We start from the raw sequence: 21509 nt of genomic DNA on the forward strand, positions 1-21509 counted from the left end.
GGAGTGAGATGGGGACAGGAGGGGTCCATACAGATACATCCACTGCAGTCCAGACAGGAAATGGCACTTTAATAGTTGAGGCCAGGGTGACAGGACCAAGATGGGGCTGGCCTGTGTCAGTCAGGAAGCCTCCCTCCGGCTGGGACAGGGCCTTGCGGCAGCTCCTCCTCCCCACTGAGGTCCTAGGCCTGCCACAGGCCAGCATGCCGGTGAGGTCAGTGGCAGGAGCCACCCAAAGTCCCGCAAATGACGGAGCTGAGAATGGGGTCTTCACCTCCACGTGTTGCCATTTCCTCACTGGAAAGTCCTTGGGAGGTGGCTGGGCTCAGCCTGAGCTCATGGCTCTTCGGTGGGGGTTGGGGCAGGGGCAGGGTGGGCACTTGCAGGTGGCACAGGCTTCATCAAGGCAGGACACGGGCTTCATCAAGGCAGGAGCCAGAGCGCCCGAGCCCTGGCAGGGGAGGTAAGGCCCAGGATGGGGCAGGGCCGTGTGCTCCTGGAACGGACATCCTTCTCTGCCAGAGGCCTGCCCCCCAAGCCCTGCCCCTCCCAATCCCCAGGCAGCCCACTCTGCCCTCCATAGATGAATCTAATCCCATATATTACAATAAACCGCATTTGCCTCTCCCCATTGCCCCACCCTCCCCTACCCTGGGCCAGGAGCCCCCACTTCCTCATCCCCTGGTGGTAGCAGGTGCCCCTCCTCAAGCAGTGCCACATCCTGTCAGCAGCCAGCTGTCCTGGCACTGGCCTGAGGGCCGGGGGACGCAGAGGGCGGGGCTGCGCGGCTACTCCAGGTAGATATCTTCTGTGGGGCAGGTGTACTCCACAAACTGCTTGTAGAACTGCTGGAATGCTCTCCTAGAAGCCAGGGGACACACAGATGGCTCAGACCGCCACTGGCAAGGGAGGAATGGGATCCCGACCCAGGGTTTTCCCACCGGAGCCTTGGGGCCTGAATGCGGCTCTGGTTCCTCTGGCCGGGGCCACTTGGCTCTGTTCTCTACAGAATTGCCATTGCATTTCCCAGTAAGATGTCAGCTGAAGACGTGGCTCAGCAGCTACCAAGCCTGGAAACCACTCCTCGGGCTCGCCCTGCCCTGCCACCCTCCCTCCAGGCCACTGCACTGGGGTCTGGAGATGGTTCTCCAGAGCTGCGGGGGAAACCAAGGGGCAAAGCTGAGCGCCAGGAAGCAGCCCTAGGGCCTGGGATGAGGTGTGCTCCCTCGGGCTGGGTGCTCAGCAGGATGCACACGTACCCCACAGACTCTGCCAGGGCTTTGGTGGAGTCTTCAGACACAAAGACATGGCAGGCAAACCGGTGGTCGGCGGGGTGCTTGGTGATGAACCCAAAGTACCTGCAGGGACAGGTCAGTCTGTGCTGGGACAGGGGCTCGGCCCACACCCAACCACGTGAAGGCTGCAGACCACCTGTGCCTCCTCCACTGCCATCCCACCCCCACTTACTTGTTGTTCTTTGGATGATATCCACAGAAAGAGATGTTTTTTAACTGGAAAAAGTGGCTACATTTATTCCCCTACAGGAGGGAGAAAAGAAGCAAGAGGGCGGTCACCTGACCTGCAATGAGGGTGAGAGGAAACGGCCTCTTCACTCCAAGTCTTGGGGGAAAGCTGGGGGCCATGGAAGGAAGGGCCTGGGTTGGGAGAAGTCACCTTGGCCTCCTGGGAGTCATCGGCCTTGACGCCTATCTTCACGCCCCGCACGCTGATCTCCAGGACGCAGCTGGAGGGTGGGTTAAAGTGCACGGTGAGCCGGCGGGTGGTGGCAATCTATAGGTGACACACGGAGCCACGTCAGCTGCTGTCTATTCCTCTGCTGATCCCTCCTGTCCCAGGGCCTGAGCCCTGAGGCCTTTACTGCCTCTAGACACCTGTGTTCCTCCGCCCCAGGGAGCATCCAAGGGAGGAGAAGGGAGAGGGCTCAGGTACCTTTTGCATAGCGGCACACAGGACGTCATTGCCCTTGTGATAGGGAACCTGGACTGAGCCCAGGAACTTCACCCGGAACTGGTCCACCCAGTCACTGTTTTTGGCCAGGGCTGGAAAGCAAGTGTGAATTGAGGAGGGGCAGAAACAGCAGGAGGGAGCTGAGCAGTCAAGCGAAGGAGGGCGGGTGAGGCACAGGGAATGGCAGAGCCCACACAGGCTGCCACAATCCCTGGCTGCCCAACTTGGCCGGGCCTCACTTTGCTCGATCGTGAAAAGGCCCTAAAATCACCTCCACTCAGCCCCCCACCTGTCTGGCTAAGATCTGGAGTACACGTTCTCCCAGCAGCAAGTCAGGGCAGACAGATGTGGTGGCTGGGGGCACAGGCCAGGCAGGGAACGCTACCTGCCATGTGCTCGGGCTCCTTGGTGACCTCGATGGCGTAATAGGCAGGAAAGACGCCCCGGGCACCGGTGCGCATGTTGTAGGCCTCGTACCAGTAGTCTTCAGCCTGGAGCTCCACTAGCAGAGGGTCATCCACTTCCAGCTCAAGTTCGTCTTCGTGTCGAGGCACAAACCTGTCCCCAGCAAGGACAGGTGAGAAATTCGGCACCAGGGCCTGTCCGGCCAGACCTGCTCTGGGGTCTGGGAACCACAGCAGCATCGTGATTTCAGTAAACATTTGCAAAAGCATCCTGTGTGCCTGTGGCAGTGCTAACCCCAGGGGAGAGCAAGCTCAAGCACACATGCATCTGCCATTGAGGAAACACAGGCCAAGGAAGGGTGCGGGCAGGGACCCTCTAAAATGGAGAGGCTGTGGGAAGCGCAGGCTTTTGTCTAGAGAAGGATCAGGTGGGGTGTGGGCAGGCGTCCTCTTGGTCACCCTCCTGGGTGCCCTGCCCCCGACCAGACTAGGTGCGCAGTCCTGGGATCCCTCACCGTAGCCATCCTCTTTGTCACCATACTCTGAGTCCCTAGAGAGTGGACACTGTCCTCCCAGGGCTGAGTGGATCAACGAATGCTGATGGCAGGGGTTAGGCTGAGGCCATGTAGGGGTGACAAATGGAGGGTAGTGTGTGGCCCAAACTGCTGCGTGGCCAGGCCCAGCCAGCCCATGGCTCTCACCTGAATATGGCCCGGTGGGTCTGCTCCTGCTCCTCCCCATTGATGACGCAGGAGAACAGCCCGAAGGATTCGGCACCTGCAGGTGAGGGGGTGTGGCTGGATGGGAGGTCGCAACTCTGATCCAGGTTTAGCGGAGCAGGTAGAAGCCTCAGTCCTAACCAGATGGGGCCTGGGGTCGCCTCCCAGAACACTTCGCATTTTGGCTCTGTCCCGCTAGGGAACCCCCACCCCCCAACTGCTTCCCCTTGCTGACTCACTGGAGGAGCGGGAGCGGCCACTCATGAAGACGTTCAGGAACTTCTTGGAGAAATGGACGTCGGGTTCGTCAGGCGTGGAATCCTCGGAGAGGCAGGCAGGGGGCTGGGGCCGGGGGGCCTCCTCATATTCCTCTCCGATGGCCGACTCATAGGGCGAGGAGACAGAGGCACAGTTGTCGTAGACGGTGGCCGAGTCACTCTCGTCACTGTAGTCTCCGAAGCACGGCCGCAGGCTCACCAGCTCCAGCTGTGCGTGCTCATCCACCACCAGCGTGTACTTGACCGAGTCATAGGACAGGGCGCTGGTGTCCGAGCTCAGAGAGGCCCGTGGAGGTGGCGGCGGCTCCCCCAGGCTCCCCCGCCACCCTCCGCCTGGGGGCTCAGCCCGCTCTGGGGACGACAGGCAGTCGAAGCCCTCCTCCTCTTCACTGATGGAGGGGTGTGGCCGCCCTGCCGTGGAGGGGTAGGCAGCAGGGTCTGGATCGGAGCTGACCGACATCCGGCTCTCAGTGGGCGGCAGGAAGGCGGAGGTGGGCTCTGCAGGGTCTGGGGGCCTCTGCACTGGGGTCAGGTAGATCTCCTCAGTGGCCTCTAGTCGCACATCGGCCTGGTAGTGGATTCGGTCTCGATGCGAGTGGCCCCGACCCCCAGGCGGGGCAGCAGGGGGACCCCCCGGAGGTGCCATCTGGGTGGCTGTGCTGCGGCGGCAAGGGCTGTCGGTGGAGGTGCCCCGGTCTGTGGTGGGGGCGGGGCTGCTCTGGGGGGGCAGCTCATCGCTCAGGCAGATGTGTTCATGTGGCGGCGTCTGCTCCCCTGGAGAGCAGGCAGGTCATGAAGGCAGGGGCTCTCTCCCAACTCCCAGCTGCTGCACCCGCCACTCTCAGCTTGGTGACACAGAAACCAAGGCAAAGCCTCTCTGGGGCCAGTCAACTCACTCATGCTACCACTGATCTCAGCCCCCGGACAGGCTTGTGCAGGGATGTGGGTGGGCTGTTTACCTCTACTCAGCCCTTTGGAGACTGCAGGGTTTGCTCTCTGCAGTGGGGACTGAGTCAGGGCAGGCGGAGGTCCAGGTAAGGAAAAGGGCCCTGACTTACCTGTCTTCAGGGGTGAGGATGATCGAGACACCCGATCCTGCCAACTGTGCTTTTTGCCCAGAGAATTATTATTCAGTGTGTCCTGTGCGAGGAACAAAAGGCTCTTGTGATGGAAGTGGTCAACAGTGCCCGGCACAGGGAGGCCCCGGCCCTGCCCCCTCAGGCCATCCCTAGGGCCGTTTGCTGTGTTCACCCCGCCTCCACTGTCAAAGGCCTCACTCCCAACTCTCCTCTGGAGCACGCAGGAAGGGTGGCACATCACAGCCAGGCTTGCTGGCTCCGGATGGCCCTCTGCCTTGCTCAGGGAAGCTGGTCAACCCTCAGGGAGATGCTCTTATCACCCTTAACAAAGGTGGTGATGGTCAATGTGTGTGGTGGCAAGAGGGGTAGGAGGTGGGGGAGAAGAGAAGCAGGAGCTCTCTGGAGACACAGTCAGATACCCAGTCCCAGACACTGAGGGTTACTTGGAAAATGCTCAAATCCAGCCCAAGTCAGAGACAGGTGATTCTCTGCTCTGGAGCTTGGGAAGTTATGGCCTAGAAGGGGTGGGAACCTTCTGGTAGAGCCTGGAAAAAGCACAAGGAAGGGTCTCCCCAGCAGCTGGCCTGGGGGACAGGGATGAATCATCCCAGTGACAAATCCATAACAGAGTTTTCCTGCACCCCCCACCACAGTGGCACGTGACTGAGGACTGACAGATGCAGTTGTCAGCAGCCCTCCTTCCTGGGCATCCCGGGCTGCCCATTCTACATTCTCAGCCCCGGGACCCCTCCCCACAATGCCCACACAGGGCTCCCTCCCCTGGGAGCTCTCTCCCAAGCCCTCACGTTCCTGAGCCAGGCTGCCAAAAGCCATTCACAGGATCCTGGGAAAGGGACCAAGCCTTTCCCTGCAGCCCCAGCAGCCCCACCTCCCAGGAGCTCCTTCCCTGCACGGCTCCTGATGAGCCTGGAAGACAAAGGGCCACAGCCGGCTCCCCCAACCCTATTCAACTCTCCTTGGCATCCAGCCACCCTCCCAGGGGCCCTAGGCCCCCAACTTAGCCAAGCAGCTCCATCCCCCATTCCTCTCCCCTGCCTTCTGGGAATCCCCAGCTGCCCAGATCTCAAACTGCCTGTGGCCCCTGAGCTCCCCATCCCCACCTCGCCACAATCTCCCATGGCCTCCCGGACGATGACCACTTGGGATGCTCTTTTCTCCAGGCCCTGCTCCTACCCCGCTTTCACCAGGAACCCCATACCCTAAAGGAGAAACCCTGCCACAGCCTGCGGTCCCACGCTCCAAACCCTTCGAACCCCTCAGAGCCTCATTCTCTTAATTCCCTACTCCTCTACAAACCCCAATCCTTTCCTCCTTCAATCCCACCTCAAGGCTCCAAGCCCGGCCAGCTGGACTCAGCCCTCTTCCTAAGGATGGTTCTGCCCGCTGCTTGGATCCCACCCCCGGGAGCAAGTCACTGCGGCCTCTATGCAGGCGCTGTCCCCAGACACTGGACCCGTGGGTGTCCCCTTCCGCTGCAGCCCCTCTGCGCTCCCCCTCACATCTCCGCGGCGGCCCAGGGCGCCGCCCCCCGCGTTGGCACCTCACCTGAGACCGCGGCACCTGCGGGAAGAGGTTGAGCGTGGTGGGCCGCTTGGGCCGGTACGTGTCCCCGCTGCCCGGTCCCTGGCCCTGGCCTTGGCTCTGGCCCTGGCCGCGGGACGCCGGCTCCTGGCCGGACTCGGCCTTGGGCGGCCCCGCTCCCGACCGCCGGGCCGCGCGCTCCTCGTCGTCGTCCTCCTCGTCGTCCTCGGCCCCGGGAGTGTCCCCCGCCGCGTCGATCAGGTCCATCTGCAGCATCTCGGCCTGCAACCGGCTCCCCGCGCCGCCGCCGCCCGCAGAGAGCAGCCCGGCGCGCGGGGGCTGCGTGGCGCACGGAGGGGCGTCAGGGGGCGGGGCCGGGGCGGGGCCGAGGCCGCTTGCACCGCCCCGCTCCCGGGCGAGTCCATTCTGCTGCGCGAAGGGGGCACGAGGGGAGCGGAGCAAAGGCCGCTGGAGACTGGGGCGCTCTCGCCCGCCGGCCGCTAGGAAGCGCGAGGCCGCCGCCTCCCCGCTCCAGCCGTGCCTCTGACTGCCTGCACCTCCGCACAGTCCCCACCCCGGACTCCTTGCGCCCTCCCGTTCCCCTGGCAACGGCCGGTGACTTCACTGGGGTTGTAAGCCGAGCCCAGAGTGAAGTCACCGCTGTTGCTATGGGGACTCAGTGGTCGCCAAGGAGTTCGGGGGAGGGGGGGCGGCAAGGGATGGGGGCGGGGGAAATAGTATTTGAAGGGGACTTGAGGAAAACGGGAAAAACTGAGGCTCAGCCAGGCAAGGAACGGCAGAGACCTGAAAGGGATGGGAAGGGGACGCCGAGGGGGAGGGGCAGGCGGGGCCCCCGAACCAAGGCAGTGGAAGCCCCGTCCTAAGCCAGCCAGTCCAGGCCCCTCCAGCCCGAGATCGGCCCTCCACGAGTCTGCCTTGAAGATGCAGAGCCCCATCCTAGCTCCAGTTCTGCCGCCAACTCCCTGGCACCTTGGACAGATCCCCTGACCCTTCAGGCCCCTCATCAGTTGAGTGGGGACAACACTACTGCCTCCCAACCTCCAAGAGAGCTGAGTACTCACTGGAACGTGTGTGAAGCCCGCTGGAGCTTGTCTGAGGCCCCTCAGGGGCACACCTCTGGCCAGTAGTGCCTGGGGGGCCCTGCCTAGCTGGGGGGCAACCCTCTCCAAGGCTCTGCTAGTGCAGCTGGGGGAGAGGGTAGGGTGAGAGTCCAGAACAGGTGCCTGACCTTTGAGAAGCTAAGTAAGGGCCCTGAGACCATTCCCCAAATCTAGAGGCCTCTGCCTCTTCCTGGCCTGGCCGGAGAGTGGAAGGTTGGGGTACTGGGGACTAGGGGGTTATCCACACCCCTTGGTTTCCTCTTGCCTGGCAGAGCTTACTGAGTCTCTGGGGGTAGCAGGAGGTCAACACAGAGACAGGCACCCCCTCCCCAAGGCATAATGCATGCTCCTATGGTAACCACTCTCCTGACACCATATCTGGCTACCTGCCCCTCTTGGGGGCTCAGAGGAGCTCTGGGCTCTAAAACCAACCCCTGTGCTCTGTCCTCCATTTCCTGGCTAGCCAGCCCCTTCTTCCTGCTCTGAAAAGACATAGTTGGGATCCCCATCTGACCGCAGCTCCCCAGGTGCTGGGGACCTCCTGGAAGCATTCAGATCTTTAGGGACAGGAGAGAGTCATCTTCCCTAGGACAAAGCCAAGGGCCCCAAACCAGCAGCAATGCTGGGCAAACTCCTCAGTGGGGGCCTTTAGGACTAGGGGCCAGAGATGGTCTGGGAGGCCATGCAGTGCCATCTGTCTGGTGTATAGCAGCCAGCAGCCACAGGAGTTATTCCAGGAGTGCCTTGGCTGTTTCTTCCTGCCCCAAAGCACTGCAGATTCTACCAGACTCCACCCCGTCTGCCTCAGGCCCTTTCCAGAGCTGCTCCCAAAAGGATTTAGGGTAGCCCTGAGTCTCCCCTAAGTCTGGTCCTAATTGTTAATGCCCTAGGTCTCAAGACTTCCTACCTCTCTCATCTTGTGGGCAGCTGAAGGAGCTACTTCCTGCCTTAGTCCCTGTCAGCAGTAATAATAATAATAATAATAAATAAAATTCTGATTGTACACCCAAGACATGCCAAGCAGTATACCTATGTTTCTTGCACATCATTTCATTTCATGAGGGTGCCAGCACAGACCTGAAACCCCTTTATCGATATAGGGATGCCCTTACTCCTGTCCTTCGTCTTCCTGCCACCCCACTCAGGAGCTCCTGGGAGCTCACCCTTACCCGTAAGGACAGGGTGTCTTTGCACTGCAAGCTGATGCCACACTCATCAGTGATCTCCGAGAGGTCTTCATCCTCAAACTCCTCCAGGCTGATGTCGTGGGTGAGCCTGGTGGGGACAGGAAGCCAAAGTTACAACTCAGGGGCACTGCTATGCCCGCTCACATCTCCCTGTTACCTCTTTCAGGGGGCAGCCTCTTGAAGGCTGAACACAGCCCCCAGAGGACAGGATTTGGGGTCCATCTGTGTCAATGCAGGGGGTAGTCAGCAGGCAGGGACAGAGCATGGGGCTCGGGCCAAAAGGCAATCCTCCTAGGGTGGCAGCGGAAGAGGAGGCTCTGGGTTACTCCAGCTCCTCCCTGGGAGTTGTCATTCTGTTGCCAACCAGCAGGCAGTGCTTAGAAGGCCTAACTGGTCAGAGCCTTCTCCCAGGGTCAATGCCCTCCATGGTGCCAAGGCCAGTTCACCAGGGAGAATCCATGGAGTTGAGAAGAGCAGCAAGCCTTGAGTAGGAGAGCTCCCAGTGCAATCTCTGCAGTAGCAAGACCCGAGGCACTGGCAGCAGCCTCAGAGGAGGGCCCCATGCCCCAGCTTAGGAAGACTCATGCCCCTTGAGCCCAGGGAACAAGCGAAGGAAAATCTGGTGTGGATAGTTTCAGCCTATTCCAGAAAGGACTATAGCCTCATGCTGTGCACTTGGTGGTCTCATCTCTTCAACCACAAAATCTTCTCCTTTTCCATTGTAAGGACCCTGAACAGGAGGCTGCACACATGGGGTCAGGAAAAGCCCCAGGTGGAATCAGAGGTGTTATAAACTCAGGAGTTATAAACTCAGGAGACAGGGCACTAGGACACTAACCAGCTCCACCAGAACCCCCCTCTCCCTAGGCCAGCCCTGAGTCCCACCTCAGAATGCAGAGCTGGGCCAGCCACTGCAAGGCAGCCTGTCTCTTGCTCACCCCTAGTCCTGGGCACTCTGCCTGGCTTGCTAGAGGGTAGAACATTTGGGAAGTTGGGAAGAATGTATGAGGCTTTTCCCAGATAAGTCCAAGAAATTGAGGCACAGAGCAAGGGAAACCCACGAGTCCAAGGTCACCCAGGAGAGATGGTGGCTTAGCCCCCAGGGGAACCTAGGAGGCCCAGACTCCCTGCCGCTCGCCTCAGTCAGACCAAATAGAGACCCTGAGCTTGATGGAGCTCACCCCAGCTTGGTCTCCACCCCCGCCAGCCCCGGTATCCCCTACCAGCGCTCCCATTGATCCTCCAACCAGCTGTCATTGTCTGGGCTCGAATCCATCTTCAGCACCAGCTGCATGGAGAGCCCTGCCCGGCAGGGGGGCTGTGGGGCCCCAGGGCTGCCCTCTCATGCCCGGAAGGGTGCGGGGGCCAGGTCTCAAGGCAGGGCTGGGGGCCTCTGGCCTCCACCGCCTGGGCCTGTCTTTCTGCGTCCTGCCCGCTGCAGAAGCCTGGGGAGCTCATTAAAAATAGATAGGCCGGGAGAGGAGGCTGCAGCTGCCGACCCGGGTCCCAGCCCCAGCTCTTCCCAACGCAGCCTTCAGCTGCAGGCAGCTTCCTCCCAGCTGGCCCTTGCGCTGCTGCCGCTGTGGCCGCCTCCCTCACGGGATCAGGTTACTTCAATCAATGCCACTGGCTCCACCTGCCCTTCCAATGCCCCTGTTGGGGACTGAGGTGGCCCCCCTCCCTGGCCCAGGCTTGTAAGTAGATGGCAGAAATCTAGGATGTTTCCCCCCAAAAGCCAGCCCTTGATTGGCTTTAAAGGGCCAGTGCCCCAGTCAGGGTGCCAGGTGGGAGATGAGGGGGCGCTTCCCAAACACCTCAAGAATGAACACTTCGTTTGCACTGCCATAGGCTCAGCCCTCCGACTTCATCTGGGAGGCTTCTGTGGGCCCAGGCTGCACCCAAACTGGATTTGATCTGGGCTGCCTCCTCCTGCAGCCAGGGCTCAAAGCCTTCGGGACCCAGGAAGGCAGGGCCTATGGATGCAGGAGGTGCCAGAGCCACAGCTAAGGGCAGGCCAGTGTTTGGGCCCTTAGAGCAGAGCTGGAAGGGCTGCTGGGTGGTAACGAGCTTCCTGTCCCTTTGGAGTGACATAAACAGAACCTGGAGGCCCCTGGAGGGCACTGCACAGAGGGGTGGAGGATGGGGGCTGGATGGACAAGGTGCCCTGTAGGGTCACTTCTGACTGACAGCCCAAGGGTGGTGGTGCCCCGGGCCATGGGGAGGGTGTGGCCGGCCAGCTGGGGTGGAACTGGGGAGGAGGGCCTGGCCCAGAAGCCAGAGCAGCCCTCCTGCATCTGTCCAGGACAGGTGGCATCTCTAGCTCAGGGACAGTAACCCAGTGGCCGGCACCAAGTAAGTGTTCAATTCACACTGGCTGCCCGGATGGTCACCGAGAAGGCCAGTGGTGCAAAGGGGAGGCCCTGGGACTCAGATGGCATGGGAGAGCTGAGGACTGCTGACCCAGAGGTGCCCTCAAATGCCCTTGCTCTGTCAGTGACCTCTGCACTTTTTTTTTTTTTTTTTTGAGACAGAGTTTCACTCTGTCACCCAGGCTGGAGAGCAATGACATGATCTCGGCTCACTACAACCTCCGCCACCTGGGTTCAAGTGATTCTCCTGCCTCAGCCTCCCAAGTAGCTGATATTACAGGTGTGCACCACCACGCTCAGCTAATTTTTATATTTTTAGTAGAGACGGGGTTTCACCATGTTGGCCAGGCTGGTCTTGAACTCCTGACCTCAGGTGATCCGCCTGCCTTGGCTTCCTAAAGTGCTGGGATTGCAGGCATGAGCCAAGGCGCCCCGGGCCCCCTGCACATATCTGTGTCTCCTCACACATGGTTCCTCTTCCTCACTGCCAAGCCCTAGTCCAGCCCCTGCCTCTGCCCTCCCAGATGTCCCCACTGGCCTGTCTGCCTCAGTCTCCCCATGCCTGCACCATCCCACTCCACCTGCCACTATCAGACAAAACTGCCAGAAATGCCATCATCCCTCCTGCCCCACTTGGAACCCTCAAGGCTCTCCGCTAGCAGCAAGCTCCTGTGCCTGCAGACCAGGCCTCCGGCTCCATGCGTAGTCCGAGTGGGCCCTGTGTCAAAACCAGTGCTCAGATGGAGCACATGGCAGACTCTCAAAGCATGCTTGCTGGAGGAGTGCTCAGTTAAGCCCATTCCTCCAGGAAGCCCTCCCAGCCCTTGCATGCGGCTGATGTCACCATCTGCCTGGATGTATAGTAGTGTGTGCAGCAGACAGGGCCAGCCCTCCCTCAGAAACACCCACTTCCCCAACCCTGGTTGCTCCAAAGGTGGATGGGGCCTGTACACAGCACCCTGACTGATGACCCTATACTGTACCCAGCAGGTGATCAAGACCCCTTCCTCCCCTTGCTCCTGAGGGCAGAGCTGGCGAGTTCATCCTGCACACACTGGGTGCTCAGCATGAGCCTGCTAGATGTCTGTCAAAGGACAGCCTCCGCCTCCACCTGCTCCTCTCGAACTGCAGGCTGGAGCAGGGCCTTCGGGGTCTGGCTTAGACCTGGGTTAGAGGCTTCTCAGTTCATTTCCACACCTTCAACATCACCTGATATTCCCACTTCCTTGGACAATAGGTCTGGGTGAGGCAAGGACAGCAGCATCTTCTGGTATAGCTGAGGGCACTGGGCTTTAACTGGGCAATGCTGGAAAGAATACTGGGCTGGGGGTCAGAGAACCCATGGCTGATCCCTGGCTCTACTGGGGTGGGTTAAGGGGGATGATTTGTCTAACTTTTTGGGTGCCTCTCATAAGTAAGGCAGGATGGAAGAATGATCACCGTATCAGGCTTGGAAGCGGGAGGCCTGAAATAAATCCTGACTCTTTCACGTTGAAGCTGCCCCATCCTGGCCCCAACATTTATGCCATGCATCTCTCTTAATCCTCATTGCAACAACCTTGGGAGAGGGTTCGTTCCATTTTTCCCATTTTACAGATGAGGAACACTAAGGCTTAGACATAAGGTGCCTTATGCCTCAGTTCCCCACCTACAGGATGAAGCCACCAATCCCTGCCCACCCACCTCAGAGGGCTGGTGAGGGTTAGCAGAATGGAGTTTGTGTGAGTAGGAGGTCACTACCCAGGATCCAGGGGGACTGATTGGTCAAAGAGTCCCCACTGCAAGTCACCTCCCATCCAAGACTCTGCCCTTTCCTCTTTTCCAGGCACCAGATATTCTGGCCTCCCAGCCAAAACCCTGGGGGGTTCCTTTATGGAGAGAAGGCTAAACAGATGCTTGGTCCCTGAAGGCTCATGGAAGGTCAATGTGGGGAAGGAAGGAGGGAAAGGAGGAGGGAGGAAAGGATGGAGGGGAGAAGGAAGGGGAAAAGAGGGCGGTTTCAGCCGGGCGCCGTGGTTCAAGCCTGTAATCCCAGCACTTTGGGAGGCCGAGACGGGCGGATCACGAGGTCAGGAGATTGAGACCATCCTGGCTAACACAGTGAAACCCCGTCTCTACTAAAAAATACAAAAAACTAGCTGGGCGAGGTGGCGGGCGCCTGTAGTCCCAGCTACTCGGGAGGCTGAGGCAGGAGAATGGCGTAAATCCAGGAGGCGGAGCTTGCAGTGAGCCAAGATCTGGCCACTGCACTCCAGCCTGGGCTACAGAGCGAGACTCCGCCTCAAAAAAAAAAAAAAAAAAAAAAAAGGTGGGGGGCGGTTTCCTCCTGTCCTGCCTGATCCACCCTGCTCATGGCAGCCTTAGCACCAGCAGGCCTCCAAACTGAATCCTACAGCCCTCTACAGGCCGGCCTCCCTCACCTCTGGGTCTGGAAGTTTCAGCAGCCTCCTGTAGAAGCAGCCCCTGCCCACCCTTCAGACCTGCTTGTCTATCCTGGGTGCTGTGATCCTTCAGACGTCATCCATATTAACGTTTGGTGGCTCTGAGCCATGAGTTTGGTCTCTGGAGACCGCCCTGACCTTTCTACGTGAGGCCCCTGTTCCTGCATTCACCTGATTCCTCCTACCCTGCTGCCTCAGTCCTTGCTTTTGGCCCTGCCGGCTCCTCACTGTTCTGGCCATGCCAGCCCCTGCTCTCACCCCACCCTGAGCTGTGTTTTCCTAAATGGCCCTGAACAAACATGCCTTTTGTGTTCTGATGTTGGTTTCCGGCCTTTTTCCCCTGCCTTGCTGGGTTGCATTTCTACCGACCGCAGTCCTGCCCTTTCTGATGGACTATTTCAGCTCAGTAGTAAGCTGAGTTAGAAGTGTATGTAAAGTAAGGGTTAAGTGGTAAAGTGCTGAGGCTTTAGCTGAGCAAGGCCGAATCTGAGCCAGGCATTGGCTGTTTGGATGCCATTCTTTGGCCTTTGCATTCCTGGCTGTGCTGTGGTGAGGTAAGGATGCCAACTGATTGACCTTGGGTCCTGGCCACAATGCCCCACAGGCTTCTCTTGTGACAGAGGGCCCGTGTGGTCCAGGGGTCCAGCCTGCCTCTCTGCAGCCCTCTAAGTGCTGAGAATGAAGCTGGTTCCCAATGAGTTATCAAGACACCTGTTGACTGGCTGCTCAACCCTATGTGGGTTCCCCATTTCCCTCTGGTTCCTCTACCAGCCACTCTCCACCAGGCAATGACAGCAAAGCTGACCCTGAAATACAAATCTGGTCTGGTCCCTCTTCCCCAGCTCAGAGCCCTTTAATAGCTTCTTCAGGTCCTTAGGGGAAGGGCCCCAAATTCTCATCTGTGGCCTGAAGGCTCTGTAAAGCCTCCTTTCCCTCCAACCAGCATCATTTCCCCTCATTCCTCCCACCTCCCGCCTTTATCTCCTCCCCCAGTAACGCAGCTCCCAAAACAGTAGCATGGTCTCCTCTGCAAGCCTTCTCTGACCTCTGGGACCAAGTCAAACCGCCCTGCTATGGGCTCTCGGAGTCCCTCCTGGCTGTGGTTCCGAATCACTGTAATTTTACCTTTGGGTTATGTGACCTGTGGTGGCCTCCCCTTGGAGTCAGTTAATCCATATGGGTGGGATCATATCTGTTTCGATCAACATGTGTGGTGCCTAATAGGTACTTAACAAATGTTGAATGAATTAACCACAGGTGTCCCGGGGCTCTCTGGATTTTTGCCTTGGAAATCTCTGTCAGTCCACTTTTCAAATCAACTTCCTGTGTTCCCACCTACACCGGAGTCTGGACTAGGATGTCAGGTCCTCCGGGAAGATGGCACTGGCTGAAATGGTGGGGTGGGGATGAGCCAGGTCCAGTATCCCTCTCAGGGCCTGTCTCTACCCGCACCAGCCGGCTCTGGGTGAACATGGGGTTGGGCTGGGTTTGTTCTTTGGGTCGGAACTCCCTTCCTGACCACCTCCATACGGGGACGGGGGTCATCTCCAACGAAAACCGAATCCAACCAAAGAAATGAGCCCCGAGGGACAACCCCACTTGGGGTATAACGTGTTTGATCTGTTTAAACATCCTCATGACGACACGTTGCAAGAACTCTGGGATCCAGTGATTCGACTTTTGGGAAACGGCTTTGAGGAAACAATCCCACATTGTTTGGAGAAGAACCGGGACACACAGGATGTTCCTTCCTCATCATAGCAAACAACTGAAAACACCTGCGTCGCCAACACCAGGGGCTGGTTCCACCGTCACCATCAGTGGACGGAATGTGACGCAGTCTTTTGGAATGAACGTTATAAAGTCTGCGTATTAAGGTGCAAAATGGCAACTAATAAAGTGAGCAAAAAGACAGAATATATGATCCAGTGGTCTCCCCAGGATGAATCGCACACAGGAAGAAACACTCACGTGGACACTGAGTTGTGAGATGGGGTAGAATCTGGGGTGCTTTTTTCTTCTTTGCTGTCCTTCACAGACTTTCATCCTGGGCCATGCCAGCCTAGCGTGGGCTCCCCGTCTGCTGCTGGGCTGCCTGCCCTCCCCAGAGCTGTGAGTTTCCTGAGGGCGGGGCCATCATACTCACCTGGGCACTGACTCCCTACCTTCGCTCCTATCTATGCACAAAGCCCAAGACCCTGCATACCCTAGGTGCTAAATCAGTGCCTATTAAAGAGGCACTGCAAGCACCATGACAGCAGGAGCCACGAGCTCTCCACTGGCATCTCCAGTGGTGGAACAAGACAAGGCACTCTGAGATGCACCTGCTATTTTGGAATGAATACAAGAGTGGGGCCAGGGAACAAAGATGGCATCGTAGAATGGTTAAGAACTACGTGTGGATGGTGGCTGTGACCCAATTTGTGGGAACCATGGGGGCCCCGGGTTAGAAGTGGGTTGTGGCTCATTTCCAGCAATCCAGAGACGAACTTTGAAGCTCTGCCATCAGCGACCTTGGGTTGAAATTCTGCCCTGGCCACTGCCAGGCTGTGTGAGGCAAGTCAACACCCTCTGCCTCCACATCCAAGGTCCATGAGGAGCCAGGCCAGGGCAGTCCTGGGCATGAGGCAGCTCCGGGAGCACCTCCTCACCTCCAGCAAAACATGGTTGGCTGAATAGGCCACTGGCCGGCCATCTTCCTGCCCTCTGCTCAGTCTCCCTGGGCAGTGATGTCCTCTCTGAGGCTTCAGTGGCCATCCCTCCACACTCAGACTCCCAGGGTCTTTGGCCCCAGCCCTATCCTCTCCCCTGAGCTCCAGACCCAAAACCAACTGACTGTATGAATCCTCCAATTGGGTCCTCCAATGATCCCCAGTCTCAAATTCAGCAGGTCCCCACATGATTTTCGCACGCTGCCCACCTCCCCTCTGGTCTCCCACTGGACACCCCACCCACCAAGGAGCCCCAGCCTCATCCTAGACTCCTGCCTCTCCGCTCCCTATTCCTCACCAAGTGGGCTAATCTGCCCCCTAACTCTTCCTCACACCATGAACCTGTCCCTCCTTTTTACCAGCAGGATGGCTAGGCCCCGGGCCACTCTCTACCCAGCAGCCAGGTGATCCTCCCAGAACAAGCTTGCCTAACCCCTGGCCCATGGATGCATGAGCCCCGGGATGGCTCTGAATGCGGCCCAACACAAATTCGTAAACTTTCTTGATACATTATGAGATGTTTTTGTGATTTTTTGTTTTTGTTTCTTAGCTCATCAGATATCGTTGGTGTTAGTGTTTTTTACATGTGGCCCAAGACAATTCTTCTTCTTCCAGTGTGGCCCAGGGAAGCCAAAAGATTGGACGCCCCTGTCCTAGAGGATCCGTCTGACCCTGTCATTCCCTGCCTAACCTCCTGCCAGCTCCTCTGTCTGTGAAGAGGTCAGCGTCCTCACATGGCCTACAAGTTCCTGCACATCCTGCTCTCCACCCTCCCGCCAGACTGCGCACCAGGCACCCTGCCCACGACTCTGGTCTCAGCCCTTCACTCCAGTGACACCCTTGGGTGACATTTATGCGTCTACCAGGCCTAAGCTGAAATGTCCCTGCCTCTGGGGGGCCTGTCCTGACCCGCTGAGCCTGGGTCCCTTGACCTGAGCCATCATCACACCCACCAGCCCATCTGTAAAGCCGTCTGTCCATTTGTCTGTCGTCCTTCTACAACACCACCAGCATGACGGCCAGGCCCACGTCTGGGCCTTTGCAGTGTTTCCCTGGTGACCTAGGCAAAGTGCAAACGTTTGTTGAGTGAATGAAGGAAGAAGCCTCTCGGTGGCCTCATCTCTCATCCCTGAGGCAGGGTGGTGGGGCAGACGGAAACCATCCAGGCAGCCATGGCCCCGCTCTGTCCCAGTTTCACCACTAATTTGCTGTGTGCTCTTGGGGGAGCACTTGCTCTCTCTTGTTTCTTCATAAGGGGAGGGAGCTGGTTGGATGACCTGGTCTCTAAGGTTTCTCTCTGATCCAAGATTCCCCTTCTACATACCACAGACAGGCCGCTCGCTCCATTCCTGCCCATGAAACCCCCTTTGTCTCTGCTGTTCCTCCCATGTGAACTGTCCCTCTGTCCCTCCTCTTTGTCCCACCTACCCAGTGCCTGTGTCTCCACTGTGTAAATTTCTAAATTATCTTTTCTAGAGTTTTCTTTATAATGAACATGTATCACTTCAATTTTGAATTTTCTTTTATTATTTTGTAAGACACAGAAGTAACCTGTACTCATGATAAAATAAGAAGTCAAATACAGGTGAACAGCCCTAATCCAAAAGCCTGAAATCTGAAATGCTCTAAAACCCTAAATGCTCGCGACCAACACAACAGCACAGGTGGTGAATTCCACACCTGACTCCACGTGACAGGTGCAATCCAAACTTTGTTTCATGCACAAAATTATTTAAACTATTATATAAAATTACCTTCAGGCTATATGTGTAAGATATATAAGAAAAAACCAATTTCACGTTTAGACTCGGGTTCCCACCCCCAAGCTATTTCATGCATATGCAAATATTCCAAAATCCAAAAGAAATTAGAAATCTGAAACGTTTCTGGTCCAAAGCATGTCAGATAAGGCATACTCAACCTGTAAAAGTATGACACTGGGCACGGTGGCTCACGCCTGTAATCCCAGCACTTTGGGAGGCTGAGGCAGGTGGATCACCTGAGGTCAGGAGTTCGAGACCAGCCTGGCCAACATGGTGAAACTCCATCTCTACTAAAAATACAAAAATTAGCCGAGTGTGGTGGCGGGCACCTGTAATCCCAGCTACTTGGGAGGCTAAGGCAGGAGAATTGCTTGAACCCGGAATACAGAGGTTGCAGTGAGCCAAGATCATGCCACTGCACTCCAGCCTGGGTGACAGAGAGAGACTCCATCTCAAAAAAAAAAAAAAAAAGTACGTAAAATACGAAGCGAAAATCCCTCGCCCCATACCATACCCAAAGGTGACCAACCACTACAACCAGCTGGAGCATTTCTATAATCAGAACAAAAATCAACACGTGTTTATTTCAGCCAACTACCAACAAACGAATGCTCCCACTCTTTCAGGTCAGGCTCACATGCTCACCCCTCCACACACGCTCCTCCAGTACTCCAGGGCTCTTTCTTTTTGAGGTGGCTCTGACATCAGACTGCCTGCCACTTACAAGCTCTGCCACTTACCTAACCTCCCTCTGCCTCAGTTTCTTCATGCAAGTGTGGATAATAACAACGCTCTGTTGATACAGTTATTGCGAGGAGGAAATACTCTTGCACATAGGAAACTCTTAGAATGGTGCCTGGGTGAACTGAGTGCCTTCCAAATGTCAGCACTTACCACTGTTATTGAGTAACTATCCTGTGCTGAGCAACAGGGATACCAAAGTTTGGGTACAGAACCCCTGTGTCTTCTGGGAGCTGACAGTGGCACCAGGGGTCAAGGCACCTGCGTGCGTGTGCACACACACAGCCCTGCCTAAAGGCTGCCCTCCTCAGCCCTTAAAACACTCAACACATGTTATCTCATCTGATTCTTAGGACCATCCTGAGCAGGGGCCAGTGCTGGCATCTCAGAGGCTCAGAGGGCTTAAATGCCCAGTGTCAGGGCACACAGCTAAGAAGGGCCAGCCAGGATCCAAACCCAGGCCAGCTGGATCCATGACTCCACCAAAGAGCCACAAGAAAGCACTACCCACCCACCCAGGGTTAAGTGGAGCCCAGCCAAGCACACTGAGAGGCGGGCCAGGAGAAAGGGCAGCGGGGGCTTCGGGAGCAGTGGGGCAGGCCAGCAGGGCCTGAGACACTGACGTTTATTATTCCCACGCGCTGGCCTTGTCTCCGCAGCCAGGCCACCATGTTCCAGAGGGCTGGCCCACGCCTCAACCTCGTGGCCTACTGCCACCCTTGTCCCATGTGCCGCAGAGCTGGCCACACATTCACTGGCTGGTGTCTGCTTCCTCAGCTCCTCTCACTAAAGCATCCATGACACCTGGGGAAGCAGGTTGAGGAGGAAAAGCCGCCCGCTGGGCCAGAGGCAGGGCCGGGAGGTAGAGAGGATTGAACATGCACAGACCTGGGTCCCAGTGTGGCCTTAGCCTCTGACTATTTTGGAGTCCCCAGATGAGCCACCCTGCCTTTGTTAATCTCAATCACCTCGACTATAAAATGGGCAGACCGTTACCCTCTCTTGGGGCAGTTATGAGGGTTAAGGGAGGGACCTTGGGAAGATGCTCTGGACAGCAGCGAGCCGTAGTGTTGTCTGCGAGTGTGGGGGTTGACACACTTGTTGAACACTGACCTGATGTGCTTTTTCTCCTTTCCAGGCAAGAATCAATATTAATGAGCCCACTTAACAGATGGCACCCAGAGAGGACAAAAACCTGCCTGGGTAATGCAGTTAGAAAGTAGTGGAGCTAGGATTTGAACCCAGGTCCCTCTAAGCCCCATGTGCTTCCACTGCAGAGGCCTCCAGGTGAGGAGGCAGTATTTGCATGGAGGCCTCATGTGCCATGCCAGGTGGAGTCTCAGACCTCAGCCTGTGAGTCTAAGGCATTATCAGAGAGCTGCAGCCCTGGAGCCTTCAGGCCCGGCCTCCTCCATCTGGCTCCCTCTGATCCTCCCGGCTCAGCTCACGGCCTCGGGGAAGGTTTCTGGGTTTGATGATGCCATTAGAGATCCCCAGGGGTCTCTGCCCACCTGAGGACCTGGGAGCCAGTGACCCCTTGCTCCCAGGAGGGGCTGGCGCCAATAGCCCAGCTGGAGCCTGGCCGGGTGGTGCCCCAGGAGAGGGGAAGGCGCCAGTTCTTGAGCTGGGGAAACAATGAGGTATGTCTAAGCCTCCCTCTCTAGGTCCGGAGCAGTGACTTCGGCCTCTTCCTCCCCACCAACTAGGGGTCAGAATTATGGGGGAGGTACATCTGTTCCTCCTCCACACAACACTCACCCTTCACTTCTCTGAAATGCAACGGGCCTAACACCAGATTGGGGGGTAGGGGTGGTGGAATGGGAGCTCAGGTCAGGGTTCTGGGTATTTACCCCAGCAGGGATCTCCCTCCACACCCTCGCTGGCCCTGGCTACTCCCGAGCCGACTTCCCTTCCCACAGCCAGGCCTAGGATTCCCCAGGTTGAGGCTGAGCCTTCAGCGCCTGCCCTGAGAGACACACCTGCCCAGGTCGGTGCTGCCCAATCCAGAGGGGCCCGGCCATGCCAGGCCTGGCAGGTAGGCCCATCTGGGCAGGCAGGGCTCGGGGAGGGGCCCAAGACATCCTCCTCCCAGCACCAACAATGTCGTTGCCCCAGGAAACTGCGACCCCCGCCCCTGCAGGCTGTTCCCAGCTCTATTTAGAAACCTTCGAACTGGGCACAGGCTAAGATGCAGCTTGCCTGCCCGCTCCGGGATCACCCCGACCCCAGACCCTGCCGCAGCCCGGAGGTCGGGGAGAAGGCGGCCTCCGAGCCCCCTCCTCCAATTCCAGCGCAGACCTCCCAGCCTAGGACAAGGAATGGCGGAGGGAATAGCCTCATGAACATGCAGCGGCTACCAGTCCGGACTTGAGGCTGGCGGGGCTTCTTGGGGGTCGGGGTGGGGCTCTGTCCCGGGAAGAGACCCCATTCCCACTCTGCCCTCTCGTTCCCGGGTTCCCGAGGTTCTGGGGTGGGGGGCGGGCAGGGCAGCCCAGGCGAATCAGTCCCGGCTGAAGGGCGAGGCGCACGGTGGCTGGGGACTCTCACCTGAAATTGGGAGGTGACGCGATGTGCAGCCCCAGGAACGGGGAGGCGGCGGGCGGGGACGCGGCCCCCCCGCCCAGGCCGCCGCTTTCTCGCTCCGCCATTCTCGGGCACAGCCCTGGCCATCCGGGCGGAGCGCGGCGCGGAGGAGGCGGCGGCTGCGAAGGAGGCGGAGGCGCGGCGAGGGGGCAGCCTCCGCCGCAGGGCTCGTCGGGCTAGGCGGGCGCGGCGGGCGCACCTGTGTCTGGCAGGGCGCGGCACCGCACCGCGCACGGCTCGCGGGACTGGCGAGAGCGCCCCGCGCGCGCCCCCGGGCCCCGGCCGGGGTCTCGCGCGCCCCGCCCCGGCCCCGCCCCCACCCTCCAGCCCCGCCCCCGGAGATGGCGCTCTCCGCGGTGCTGAAGCCACGGCCCCCGCGGCCCTGGGCTTGGCTCAGCCCCGCCCTAAATCCGACACCGACTCTCCTCCACCCCGTGGCCGGTGTGGGCCTTATCCCTCCGGGTGGGCTTAGTGCCTGGGTATCAGATGACTAATGGCAGGACACTGGACCCCAAGATCCAGGTTGGCTCCCCGCAGCAGAGACCAAGAGGGCAGGCGGAAAAGGAGGGTCGTGGAGGAAGGCAGAGAAAGGAGAGGATGTCA

The 21509-nt window shown here is 58.3% G+C and overlaps 1 protein-coding gene across 2 annotated transcripts; it reads right to left on the minus strand.

The window, feature by feature from the left end:
• Nucleotides 1-52: 52 nt before the first annotated feature.
• MAPK8IP1 (mitogen-activated protein kinase 8 interacting protein 1) lies at nucleotides 53-21154 on the minus strand. 2 transcript variants are annotated; one of them, XM_008000530.3, is made up of 12 exons: nucleotides 20871-21154; nucleotides 8281-8386; nucleotides 6015-6329; nucleotides 4428-4509; nucleotides 3331-4143; nucleotides 3074-3149; nucleotides 2354-2526; nucleotides 1951-2060; nucleotides 1675-1791; nucleotides 1468-1538; nucleotides 1260-1358; nucleotides 53-861 (listed from the first exon to the last, which is right to left on the minus strand). In XM_008000530.3, exons 1-12 carry the CDS (start codon nucleotides 20969-20971, stop codon nucleotides 789-791), a joined length of 2136 nt encoding a protein of 711 aa, XP_007998721.1. In that variant the 5' UTR covers nucleotides 20972-21154; the 3' UTR covers nucleotides 53-788. The 2 variants fall into 2 exon arrangements, with proteins under 2 accessions (XP_007998721.1, XP_007998728.1); XM_008000537.3 differs by lacking the exon at nucleotides 20871-21154 and adding an exon at nucleotides 9522-9877.
• Nucleotides 21155-21509: the final 355 nt, after the last annotated feature.

This window comes from Chlorocebus sabaeus, chromosome 1, assembly GCF_047675955.1.
Source record: "Chlorocebus sabaeus isolate Y175 chromosome 1, mChlSab1.0.hap1, whole genome shotgun sequence".
Taxonomy (NCBI): Eukaryota; Metazoa; Chordata; class Mammalia; order Primates; family Cercopithecidae; genus Chlorocebus; species Chlorocebus sabaeus.